This window comes from Anastrepha ludens, chromosome 2 (genome assembly GCF_028408465.1).
Source record: "Anastrepha ludens isolate Willacy chromosome 2, idAnaLude1.1, whole genome shotgun sequence".
Lineage (NCBI taxonomy): Eukaryota > Metazoa > Arthropoda > Insecta > Diptera > Tephritidae > Anastrepha > Anastrepha ludens.
In genome coordinates, this window is record NC_071498.1 from 150,511,415 (window position 1) to 150,524,204 (window position 12,790).

General features: G+C 34.6%; 1 protein-coding gene across 8 annotated transcripts; it reads right to left on the reverse strand.

Annotated features, from left to right (window-relative positions):
* Positions 1-1,111: 1,111 nt before the first annotated feature.
* Positions 1,112-6,912, reverse strand: LOC128855585 (uncharacterized). 8 transcript variants are annotated; one of them, XM_054090607.1, is made up of 6 exons: positions 6,580-6,912; positions 2,603-2,736; positions 2,307-2,518; positions 2,136-2,234; positions 1,937-2,062; positions 1,112-1,878 (listed from the first exon to the last, which is right to left on the reverse strand). In XM_054090607.1, exons 2-6 carry the CDS (start codon positions 2,606-2,608, stop codon positions 1,455-1,457), a joined length of 867 nt encoding a protein of 288 aa, XP_053946582.1. In that variant the 5' UTR covers positions 2,609-2,736; positions 6,580-6,912; the 3' UTR covers positions 1,112-1,454. The 8 variants fall into 8 exon arrangements, with proteins under 8 accessions (XP_053946582.1, XP_053946575.1, XP_053946576.1 ...); XM_054090600.1 differs by having other exon boundaries at positions 2,130-2,234; XM_054090601.1 differs by having other exon boundaries at positions 2,130-2,234; positions 6,553-6,912.
* Positions 6,913-12,790: the final 5,878 nt, after the last annotated feature.

Consider the following 12,790-nt stretch of genomic DNA (forward strand, 5'->3'; position numbering starts at 1 on the left):
AACCGCCATTTTGTCAAGAAATGTATTTCGCTTATTCCTTCTATTAATTACTAGATTTAACATTACTTTAACGAAATCTGTTTGGTTTTTTAATTTCAGAGGATCCAGTTTAGAGATATAGTGGTCACCGCAAAACGTCTTTTTTGAAAGGAGCTCCCGGAGATCAGCTGAAGCTCCTTATCCAAATAAATAGTTTTACTAATACTAAGTCTTAAGGGGTTACATGGGTTTCGTCGGGTAAAAAAGGCTATTTTCAATATTTTTTTTCTATGTAAAAAATTATTTATTTAATTCAAACTTTCTTCTGTCTTATAGATACATATTTAAAGAATAATTTCTGAAATTTTCAAAAAAAAAAATTAAAACTCCTCCATTGTGACGTCATTTCCGGTGACCCCTCGAAAAAAAGGTGCGTCCGCGTTGTCAGCATAACTCCTGACAGGTTCAACAAAAATGAAAAAACAAAAATAAGTAAAGAACATAAACTCGAGCTTGAAGGAAGGAAAAAAAATAGTAAAAATTGGAATTTTGGCAGACATTTTTGCAAAATAATGAAAATTTCGGTCAAATTTGCTTGACATTTTTTTTTTTTAAATATTTGTAATTGAAAAAAATCCTTCGTCCAAGCACGAGTAAATTGTATCTCGAACACCTGTGTAAAATTTCATGAAGATCGGTTTGAGTAGTTTTCGAGAACATTTGACAACCGACTTTGAAAACACAGTTCCGAGAAAAACGCGTTTAAAGTTTGAATAACAATAAAAGTGGCTTGGAGCGCACACATTCCAAAGGCTGTATCTCCGAATTTATTATTCGGATCGGCTTGAAAATTTAGGATAATATTCCTGAGATGCTGTAGAAATTAATAAGCCAAAAAAATCGATTTTTTGAACCAACAAAACCCATGTAACTCCTTAAAATACAGTTAAAAAATAACATAATATGTGTACAAATTTTAAGATCAATAAATTTAAAAGTTTTCTCAGCAAAAATTCCGAAAAATTCGTTTTTTTTCGACCCTCTAACTGTATATAACCCCTTGATGTATTGTGCAGTGCTACTCGTATTACTTTCCGCGGTGAAAGGGAACTTTAAATTATTTCAATGTACCTTAAGAGGGTAAAATCTTTTTTTATTCCGTTATAATATGTAAAATAAACATATTCTTACTGCATTAACTTAAATTAATAATAAAATAAAAGAACTTTCAGCTTACAAGAAAAAAAATATTATATACATTTCACAAGCACTAAATTACTAGCTTTTATATATATTTTCCCTACTCTCCATGAAACATTGCTTAAACATTAAAATCAAAAAGTGAAAAATTGTTCATATTCTTTAAATTAAGTAACGTTTTGGTATACTTAAAACTGACACTAATGCTACAACATACACATACACAATTTATTTTATCAGAATATAACCAAACCTAAACTCTAAGCTCCCTTGTATTATTGTCTATTATTCACACCATCCCCGCCATTATTCATCGTATTCTCCATGTTTTTAACAATCACGTAATTGGTTATATGATTTATGGCTTCGTCCTGCAAACGTTCTGGCCATCGCCTCATATATGATTTAATAAAGTCCCCAAAGGTATCCACTTTATCCGGTGTGGCCTTGTGATTATCGACGATATTTTTGACAATATCTACGAATTTATCATATTCTTCAGTTGGTTTTTTGATTTTGTTATTGTAATTTGGCACCACACCATTTGCATTTGTGTTATTCGGTGCTGAATTAAGTTGCGCCGAAGCAGCAGCAACTGCAGCCGCAGCGGCTGTGGAGGCCATAAAGTTCACATCGTTGTTTTGATTCGGTGGTGGCTGGGTGTGATCCATAAAATGTCGGTGCATTCCATATTCAGATCTATGACAAGTGAAGAAAAAATTGTGAAATTTATAGCAAAAATACACCATTAGCTTACTTGTAAAATCCTTCGGAATTATTACTGTTAAATTCTTGTTGAGACATTTGATTCTTCCAGACTGGCGATTCCGATGCCGATGGTAAAGTACTCGGATTTGATGCAGGCGTCATAATGCGTTTATCTCTGTGAATGTTTAAAAAATACAAAAGTGTTTTTGGTTAAATTATTTTCACGTTTCGCGAAAGCATACTTATACCCAGCTTGACCGGACAAACTTTTGAAAACATCATCCACTTGTGAATAGAATTTCCACGTACTTATAATGCCCGTAGTTTCAAAAGTTTTTTGCTCTTGTCTGTGAATAAAAAAAGGATTACATTTTGAGTTTATAATAACAGTTTTGTGAGGTGCTTAATTGTTTACTAACCTGTAACGCTGAGTCAAGTTATTTACTTTGAAATGTACTTCTAGAGCTGTTACAGGTACACCTAAGGCAGTTAACTGCTTTGCCATAGCCACATACAAATGGCCATTGCGTTTTATGGTGCGCAACTCATAGGCACAGACTTTCCACAATTTAATTAATTCTAAAACTCCATTATCCTCCCATTGTCGGCGCTTTTTATTGAATTTTTCATACTACAAAAGATGAAAGATGAAATTGTAAACGTTTTTATTGACTATTTCTATTTACGTGCATTTAGTGCATATATTTAAACTTACAGGCATTTCACATGGGTCTCATAAAGGACAAATGGAATTCCCGAAGAACCTTCGCTATCGCGACACTAAGAAGTCCAACTGTGTATTGCAAATATTTTAGTCGATCAGCCAAAGCTACAAGAGGATAGGCGTATCTGGAAACAAATTGAACGTAATAATTAGAGATCTATAAAAGTCGCTTAGTTTTTTTTTATGCGACTGGTTTTCGATGTAACAATAACGTCTTGGTTTTGAGAAAATGGGGTGTTAAAATGCATAAAACCATGTTTTATTGTTTTTTTTGTTGTTGTAGCAGTTTACCAAGCACTGCGAAGCTCGGTAAGGTCCACGGTCCCCATCATCAATCCCATCTAATGGCAAGTCCAGGAAACATGCAGTTTCGATGGGGTGGGTCCAGAGGGAAAAGGGTGTTAGATGAGTAAGTTTAAGGCGACACGTGTCTACTCAACATATATCCGATTTTCACAGGGCGAAAATATGTTGAGTATGTCATGGTCACGGCCGCCGTATCCAAATGGGTTGGTCCGTGACTATCATCCGGAGTACGTAGGTTCGATCTCAGTGCATGAAACACCAAAATGAAGAAAAAGTTTTTGAAGTGAACTTTTTATGAAGAGTAAAATTTCAAGGCCATGCAACGTTTTGGACATTTTCATTCCGCGAGAGAGAAAAAAGATATAGCGTAGAGGAAAAGGAGAGAGAGAGCTATACCTTATATATATCTTAGATACACTTTAGGCTATTTTTCCTGAGTTTTTCCTTGTGGTTGCTAATTTCTAGTGAGAAACAACACTGCCTACTTTTTGGCGCTTGTTTATTGGAGCAAACTTGTAGGAAATATATTTTTGGTGCCTACTTTTTGGCACTTTTTTCGGTTTCCTGGCTGGTGCTTGTGCGTCTTATAAAGTGCTATCCATTCCGGCGTCGGATTTATTAATATTGCCTTGCGGTAATTTGTGCCGTTGCTACGGTCCTGGAATCGCTGAGTTTGTGCGGGTGATAAACGCTCGGAGTAGTGTGCGTTGTTGCCATGGTTTGTGTACGGCTTTTACCTACACCGGTCGACCCTTCTCCGTTTTTTGTAAATTTTGTCTATTTGTATTCTCTGCAAATGTTGTGAATTTATTTAGATATACATTACACAGGCCGACAAAATTTAACCAACATTCAGACTCAGAAACCAGACTATATATTTCCGAAGGTTTATGATACGCTGAATCCAAATCTGGCCTCAGAATTGCTCTATTAGTTTGAGTTTTCGAGATATTCTAACCTAAACAACATATCATGTCTATGTTATCTTAATCGATTTTCAGGTGTAGGAAAATTTCGAAACATGAAAATTTCAAAATGCGATATCTCTGCGAAAAAAAATGATATTTGAGCAAACAAAACACCATTTGAAAAAAGAAGGATTGTATTTAAAGATGCCATCCTTTAATTTTGGTGAAAGAAAACATCTGCAAGGCTACATAACCTCAAATATGGGCAAAAATGGGGTTTTTTGCACTTTTAGGTTAGGATATCTCGAAAACTCAAACTAATAAATTAATTTTAGTTATCAATCCGAATTTTGCATGGACAGAGAAGCAGATATTAGTTTAAATTATTTCGGATACTTTTCCTTGTAGACTAGTGTTATTTCTCTCTCTCTCACTCACTCGCTCTCGGATCTCCCTCTTTCTTTGTCTGCCTTGAAATTTTCTCTTCTGTTATGTGTACTACGCTACACGCATTTTTTTTCTAATAGCGGTCGCTCCTCGGCAGACAATGGCAAACATCCGAGTTCATTTCTGCCATGGAAAAGCACCTCATAAAAAATATCTGCCGTTCGGAGTCGGCTTAAAACCTTAGGTTCCTCAATTCCGGAATCACATCAAGACGCACATCACAAATAGTAGGAGGAGCTCGGTCAAACACCTAACAGAAATGTACGCGCCAATTAATTATTTATATTTTTTTTATGTCAAGGTTGATTCTAGATAGGTAGAAATATAGCCTGCTACAGTCCGGAACGTGCCAAAGTAACGCGGGGCTCATGAAGCAGCTGAAGCCACTCGTTTTTACCCCTCCTCTTCTCAAAAAAATAACACACTAGAGACTTCAACCTATACTCAAAGTAAGGCATAATTAATTTAAATCTTCCAGTATAATAATCATATAATAAAAAAATCCATAACTTCAATCTCAGTGATAACGATGGAAATTACTACTCGTTAGTTTTTGGTCTGGTTATTAAAAACTCAATACCAGTTCTTCAAAATTCTAAATAGCGCATTAATTCGGAACTCCAAAATTCTCAGAGGGTCCAATTTGTTGACGTTAGCTCACCTTTTTGATTTTACGTCCGCAATATCTAGAGGTCTCTGCAAACTCCATGACATTGTATGAAACCAACACTCAACAACCAACAGCTGGTTTTGATAGCTAATCTTTATAGAGCGTCCACCCTGTTTGCACGCACTCTTGAGTTTAAGAGCGGTTAGCCATGCAACAAGATATAGGCGAGCAAAACAAAACAGAAAATTGCTTAATTGTGATTAAAAACAAAAATTCGATAATGATGACGTTTACAATATCAATTTGTCGAAGCGGAATTAAATAATCATTAAGCCATAATAACGCCGCTCGCCTGCTATTACATACACAGCCATGTACATGGTGACATACAAAAAACAAAGCCTTATGCAGAAACGTATACTGTATAATAGCCATGTCGCCACAATTCTTTCAATTAGTATTAGCTTTTCACTATTTTCATCTTAATTTCATCAACAATTTATTATGTATGTTTCTATAACCCCAAAATAGTGACTGATAATAAAACCTCTGGCATTATTGCAATGGAGAATCGGGTATGCCATTCACTTTCTCTTTCCCTCTCTCTCTCTCTCGTGCTGCTTGCAAACGAAATTATCGTTTTCTCACTCTCAGCATTGGCGCCAACTAAGAAACATTATGAAAAAGAGGAACAACAACACCATCATCTGCATTAGTAGAGGCAGTCGGTAATATATAAAATAATTGAACTGAATTCTCTGGTGATAATTATAGATGTGGAATGATCATTAAAAATATTATTATTATTCTTATTATTTAGGTGATGGTATGAATAGTAGCACTAAAATATTTATTTGAGCATTGGCTTCCGCCACAATCAGCTTTTCATTAACACATAAAGGTAATATGGAATTGTATTTATCGCCCGGTAAACACAATTCATAGTTGCTTTTTTCGTCATACGCATCAATTCACCTGCATTGAATGCATTTAATGCACCGGGTACTTTTAATTGATTGACTTTAGCAAATTGGCACAAAGGTAAATCACATTAGTTCTGGTCCAACGAAAAGTTCACGAAGATAACAAAACGCTCACATTGGTTAGCTGACATCATAGAGCAGGGAACAACTTATACTAAAGCGGATATTCAAGTATACTAAACCGACAAGTGAAGAAGATGCAGATGCGCTCTCTGCGTCAAACATCTTGGGCGCGAGATGCCACCGACGACACTTTCGTTAGTTTCTACATACACTTGTCCGCGGCTCCTGCTGCCACAATTGTTGCTGTGTAACCAGAAACAAGATGGGGGCTAAATACTATTGCTTCTTTTTATATACATATGTACGTATGTACATAGGTAGTTTTATTTTTTATTTTTATTTTGATGTTGTTGGCATTTTAGTTAACGCATATACCACTTAAAATGTTTGTATGTTTGTACAAGTACTTGTTTCAATATTATTCGGTTGTTTTGTATGAGCGCATACGTAAATCTCAGCGCCACCACAAATGGCACCCCGTCAAAACTAATTATATTAACACACAACGGGTCTAATGACCATTTCAATCCGCTTCTCTTTTTATTTTCGTAGTTCGTTTATTTGATTCATTATTGCTTGGCCCTTAATTTCGTTTTGTCTTTTATTTCACTTTTCTTTATGTACCTTAAACCTCAATTCGTCTCCACTCACATTTCTTCTATCCAATTTGCCTGCCTGTTTGTCTGACTGGCGAATTGGATAGCTGCTGCTGCTTACTATTGCACACGCTGCTAATGATGTTGCATCAATTTAATTTGCTTTTACTTGAATGCTCTTGTGCTGTTATTGGTTTGCTAGCTTGTAAAAAACTTAATCAATATGTTGTTGTTCGTTGGTACTTATGCCCAAAAGTAAATGATGTAATTAATATAATGACAATTCCCATTTGCTGCCTTTCAACACTGGACGACTTTGACTCTCCGTGCACACAAACATAACACAACCGAAGCAAAGCGACGTTCAATCGGAACTAAACAATCGGCCATGTCGTTGTCGTCACTGCATCCTCTGCAGCGACACTTTTCTGCTACTGCGCCGCTGACGCCATTATTTCTCTCTTTTCACTTAAGTTAATTGCCAACTTCATTATGACGTTGTTTGATGATGATGTGTAAGTTAGAGCAACATTTTCTTCACTAAAAAAACTAGCATATATGTAGATAATGAGGGATCCATCAGCTGCGGGGGTTATTGAATGATTATGTATGCCTGCATGCATGTGAATATGTATATGTATGCAGGTACGTAATTGTGTGCGTTCTGTCACTGCTTTCGGCGGATAGTTCTAATAGCGGTACTAACAAATCTGTTGGGATAATTATGAAGTTAAACTCAATTATTATGGGTTACCAATTACTGTAAAAGTAAAAATCAGTGTTAAATATTTGTATAATTGAAATATAACAACATGTTTTGATTAATATTGTAAAGTTCACTTAAAAGATTTTATAAAAAGTTTATTCCAGGTTACCAATCGTCCTTTTAAAATATAATAATCAATCAGTAATTATTGAATTAAAATAATGGGTTCTTATTATTGTAAAACTATTAAATATCCCATGTAATGTTTTTTTTTAAGTTCCAATTAAAACCCTGCCAGTTCCGGTAAGACGCCATTGTTATAAGTGAATTATAGGTCTTCATTTACATTTCAGCAATCAAATATGAACGACGAATGAGTTTGCGGAGAATTTCAACTTACCTTCCTTCAAAGAGAAGCAAGCTCTGAGAATATTTAACGCACAAATTCAAAATTTGGCAAATTCGACAAGTTTCATTGGCACCTTGTTTTTAGGATTCAAAACTGTAAAATTTAACGCATTAGAAGTGGTTCTTTACTTTTAAATTTTCCGAAATAAAATTTCGTATTTGCCACAATTACTTTGTTTTTTTTGTTTAGAAAATTATTCTCTAAACCAGTTTTATGTGTGTTTAAATGGCTGTTTTAAGTCTGAAACTTTAAACTAACGCAGTAAATCCATAACTAAATATAAAAAAAAAATAAAAAATAAATAATTGGCGCGTACACTTCTGTTAGGTGTTTGGCCGAGCTCCTCCTCCTATTTGTGGTGTGCGTCTTGATGTTGTTCCACAAATGGAGGGACCTACAGTTTCAAGCCGACTCCGAACGGCAGATATTTTTATGAGGAGCTTTTTCATGGCAGAAATACACTCGGAGGTTTGCCATTGCCTGCCGAGGGGCGACCGCTATTAGAAAAATGTTTTTATTAATTTTGCCTTCACCGAGATTCGAACTAACGACCTCTCGGTGAATTCCGAATGGTAATCACGCACCAACCCATTCGGCTACGGCGGCATAACTAAATATACCTTAGGCTATTTTATACTAACGTATGCTTATTGTTGTCATAATATACCATTTGTAGCGGTATTGCTGGCAGCAATGAAACGAAAGATAATAATCAAACAACGACCGAAAGTCATCGTCGGCGGTATAGTTGGTAGAGACTCATCATCATTAAGGTTGATTGTATTTGGTGCGTTTAGGAAAAAAAAAATCGGAAATTGTGCACATTCAGGTTTGATTTCAAATTAAATTGAATTACAAAAAAGAAAAAAAAAATATAAACATCAAAAATGCATAAACGCAAGTTTAATAATAATAACAATTGGCGCTCACACTCTTTGTTGGGACGAACAATCAACAGTTCCATTAATAACAGCAAAAACGAATGAGAGAGAAAGGATTTTTCTGCTCATTTCATGAGGCTGAAAACCAATGAGAGATGGATGCGAGTTGTACGAGAGGTATAGGCATAGATCATTTATAGATCTAAGAGCAAACTTCAGAAACACCTTCGGACGTATAGTACTTCAAGTCTCTCAAGCAATCTGAGAATACATACATATATATAAATATACACCCAATAAAATGTAAGCGCCAATTGTAAAAATATACATATATCATATCCCACACCAATTTAGCTTAAGGACTGTACTGATAAAAAGGGTTGGATTTCTCTTCACTGATGGTTAAAGTTTCAACATTTTGGTCGAAGGAGAAGTTAATTTATCAAAAATATCGTGTATAAAACGATTTCAAATGCTCTCAATCTGACTTTCAGGCAGTAGAATAGAGCGAGAATATTTTGTTTGTTTGTTTGTAGTATATTTTAACCCTTAAATTGGCATTTTTGATCCATTCTTAAAACAGCTATAATGAAAGTTCGCTAAAAAGATAATTAAAGGATTAAAATATTTCTCGAAAATTGAAATTCCTCGTACGGGTTAAAATATCACTTCGTATAGCAAGAGCACTTATTTCCATGGAGGTAAGACATTTGCGAAATATGAATTAGTTTAGGTCAAAAGTGCGATTTTCTAGAATATTTCGAGCATAGCTCTACAAGCTATTTTTAGAGCAGATATTAGATATTAAAAGTGTGCACCAAAACAGATCATCAATACGACTTTTCCGAATATCTCGTCTATACCGCCGCTAACGGATCAATTGTTTTCCAAAAATGCTTATGAGGCAGAGTCGAAATTATAAATCGGTTCTAATTAAATACATTAATTTTTTATAAATGCACTTTATATAATATACTTTTTTTGGATAACTATTCTTCATTGGTTACTTTACTATCACCATTTTCAATTTTTGATATCTTGTCTTACATAGAATGGGGGTTTGATCTTAGTTTGATTAACCCCATTCTCAATAACAACCTACCTTATGTTCTGCATATTAAAATATTTACATGAATAGTTGCCAACTTGGTGTTTTAAGTACTACCTTAAAAAAAAGGTTAGTGCCTATGCAATGTACACCCACTTCTCATACAAAGTGAAGACCAAAATAAACAAGACTGGCGTCATAAAAATGTTTTTGATGGCGCCATCTTTTTAATGAGTTAGTGCGTTGGAAGTTACTTCCCTAGCTGACTTCCAGAGAAAGCTTGGTGACATTCGATTCAGCAGAAGCGAAGATATTGCGTCTAAAGTGTCAGTATGTACAAAATGAGTTCCGAGCAGATACCTAATATCAAATTTTGTTTTAAAATCGGTGAAACCTTTACCCAAACACTTGGATTGTTGAAAAAGTGCCAGAGTTCATGAATGCTTTACATGTTCCAAAATCAGTAATCACCGAAAACTTCATCGAAATTGTTCGTAAATTTATCAAAAATGAATCGAAATCATCGTTGAAATTCATGGAAACAGAGTTGAATATCTCCAGAACATTGATTTATCACATTTTAACTGATCATTTGGGCTTACGAAAGGTCTGTGCACTTTTCATTCCACTCAAGTAAACTGAGGACCAAAAATTGCTCAGGATTCAACATTCGAAAGGCGCGAAAAGGCGAGAACTTTATTTACAACATTTACAACATTGTAACTCATGATGAAATGTAGTGTTTCCAACGTGAACCTGAAACTAAGGGTCAAAGTGCCCCAGAGCCTCCCAGACTGCCCCCGGAAAGCCCCAGACGAGCCACCACTAAAAAAATCAGGTTTGGAGGTGTCAAAAATCAAGTCTATTCTTATTTCTTTTTACGATTCCAAGGGAATTGTCCACAAGGAGTTCGTGCCCATGGGCCAAACCGTCAATGCAATTTTCTCTCTTGGCATTTTGAAGCGTTTGCTGCATCGCATTCGTCGAATAAGGGGTCAGGGCTAGTCAGAATTTTAAAAAAATTGAATTTTTTTTTTGCATTTTCTTAAAGTATTATATTAAAGATATTGTGTGAAAACTTAAAGTGAATCTGAGAAATACTCTCCGAATTATTTAACAATTAACAAAGGGCGCTCGTGCGCTTCGGAATCGATTGCAAAACTTTAAATGCGTTTGTCCCAAAGCTATGATTTTTGAACTGGTGATCGCTGTAACTTTAAAACCGCTTGGTAGATTTCAATAAAATTTATACTGCTTTTGAAAAATACAAGACACTCGTGCCTGATCAAAGGATTTTTTTTCAAAAATTTTGATTTTAACAATTTATTGTCAGTTTTTTTCTCGAAAATCTGAAAAATATTTCCAGGCACAAAATGATCTATTAATAAAACTAATTTCTCTTGTCCGATTGATTTTAAATAAATCTCCAAAGACTTGTGATGATCACCGCAAAGGACTTCTGGGAAAACGGGCTCCACACAAACAGCGATCACTTTTACAATTATTATTATTTTTTTTTAAATTTTACTAAATTCAAGTCGAAACATGATATATTTATGATATGTTTTTATTTTTGTAGAATAAAACAATTGACTAGCAAAAAAATTATTACTGATCAATCAATCAAAATCATCATTTTTTCGAGCCTCTGACTACCCCTGACCCCTAAAAAAACAATTTTATTATTCAAATTTATTACCCTAACTAATTTGTAGCTAAGAAAACCAAATAATGATAGCACAAAAACCGATTCTGTATGGGCCACTTGCAAACAATTTGGAATATTGTTAATCTCATGCGAGTAAGTTTTATATCTATTGGATAAATTTTTCATTTATAACTCAATTTTTTTCTAGATATTTATGGTTTACGAAATGAGTAAAAAACGAAACTTTCGAAAAGTTAAAATATAAATCGAAAATGTTCATGTTTTTCCAATTTTTTTTTTTAACTTTTTCAATATTTTGAAAGCGTTTAATTCTATGAAAAATTAAGCTTAAACGGATCATAACGTGAATTTGATTGTGTGTGTGTGTGTGTGTAATTGGCGCGTAAACCCTTTTTGGGTGTTTGACTGAGCTCCTCCTCTTATTTGTGTTGTGCGTCTTGATGTTGTTCCACAAATGGAGGGACCTACAGTTTTAAGCCGACTCCGAACGGCAGTTAATTTTATGAGGAGCTTTTTCATGGCAGAAATACACTGGGAGGTTTGCCATTGCTTGCCGAGGGGCGACCGCTATTAGAAAACTGTTTTTCTTAATTTTGGTGTTTCACCGAGATTCGAACCTTTAATTATATGTATGTATGTATCACCTGTTTTGATCGAATAATACGTTCTCCAGATTTTAAAATGTGTAAGATCTAAGTAGTTGTTTTCTTTAACCAGAAGCCGTAATTTAACAATATCTCGAAAACTATGCGACAAAAAAATCATGCGGAATCTGAGTCGAACGAGTTTATGTTGAAGTTGGATGGTATTTTTCTTGATTTTTTTCTGCTGTATTGTTGTTTTTGTTACTATATATTGTACTATAATCGCAGATTTGTTTGTCTTAAATCAATTGAAAATTGCTCATATACACATTCTATATTCTATTCTATATAAGTATGTATGTAATATATAGTATTGTAATCCTTTGCATGCCTCTATGCAATCTACATACAAGTTCTTCCTGGAATTACTGCAAGTGATTACAACATACATACATTTGCACAAATCACATTTGCAATGCACCTTCATACATACGCATTTACGTATATTGGAATGAAAAAGGAAAAATATTCCAATCATCGTGAAAAATTAGTTTCCCTGAAAATTACAACTTTGTTCGACTATTGCATGGTATTTTTTCATATTTCATGTAATTTATCTTACTTTATATCATTTTCCTACCGCTGCAAAGTCGTTAAGGCGCATTGCCAAATAACACAATACGTACACGCACTCACACTCATAATGCGGGAGCAACCAGAAGTCGCCGTAACAGCAACAGCAATAATGTCGATGATGAAGAGACGAAAGCCAACGCAACTCGCAAAATCAACAATAAGCGGGTTTCAACAAAAACAGGAACATGCATACATACATACGTATAGATATACTTATGTACATACATATATTCTACATAAGGTAACAGCAAAAAAGCACTCTAATGAAAATAATCAACAATAAAATAAACAAGAACGTCGCTGATTGCCGGTCATCATCATTATGTTATGTTA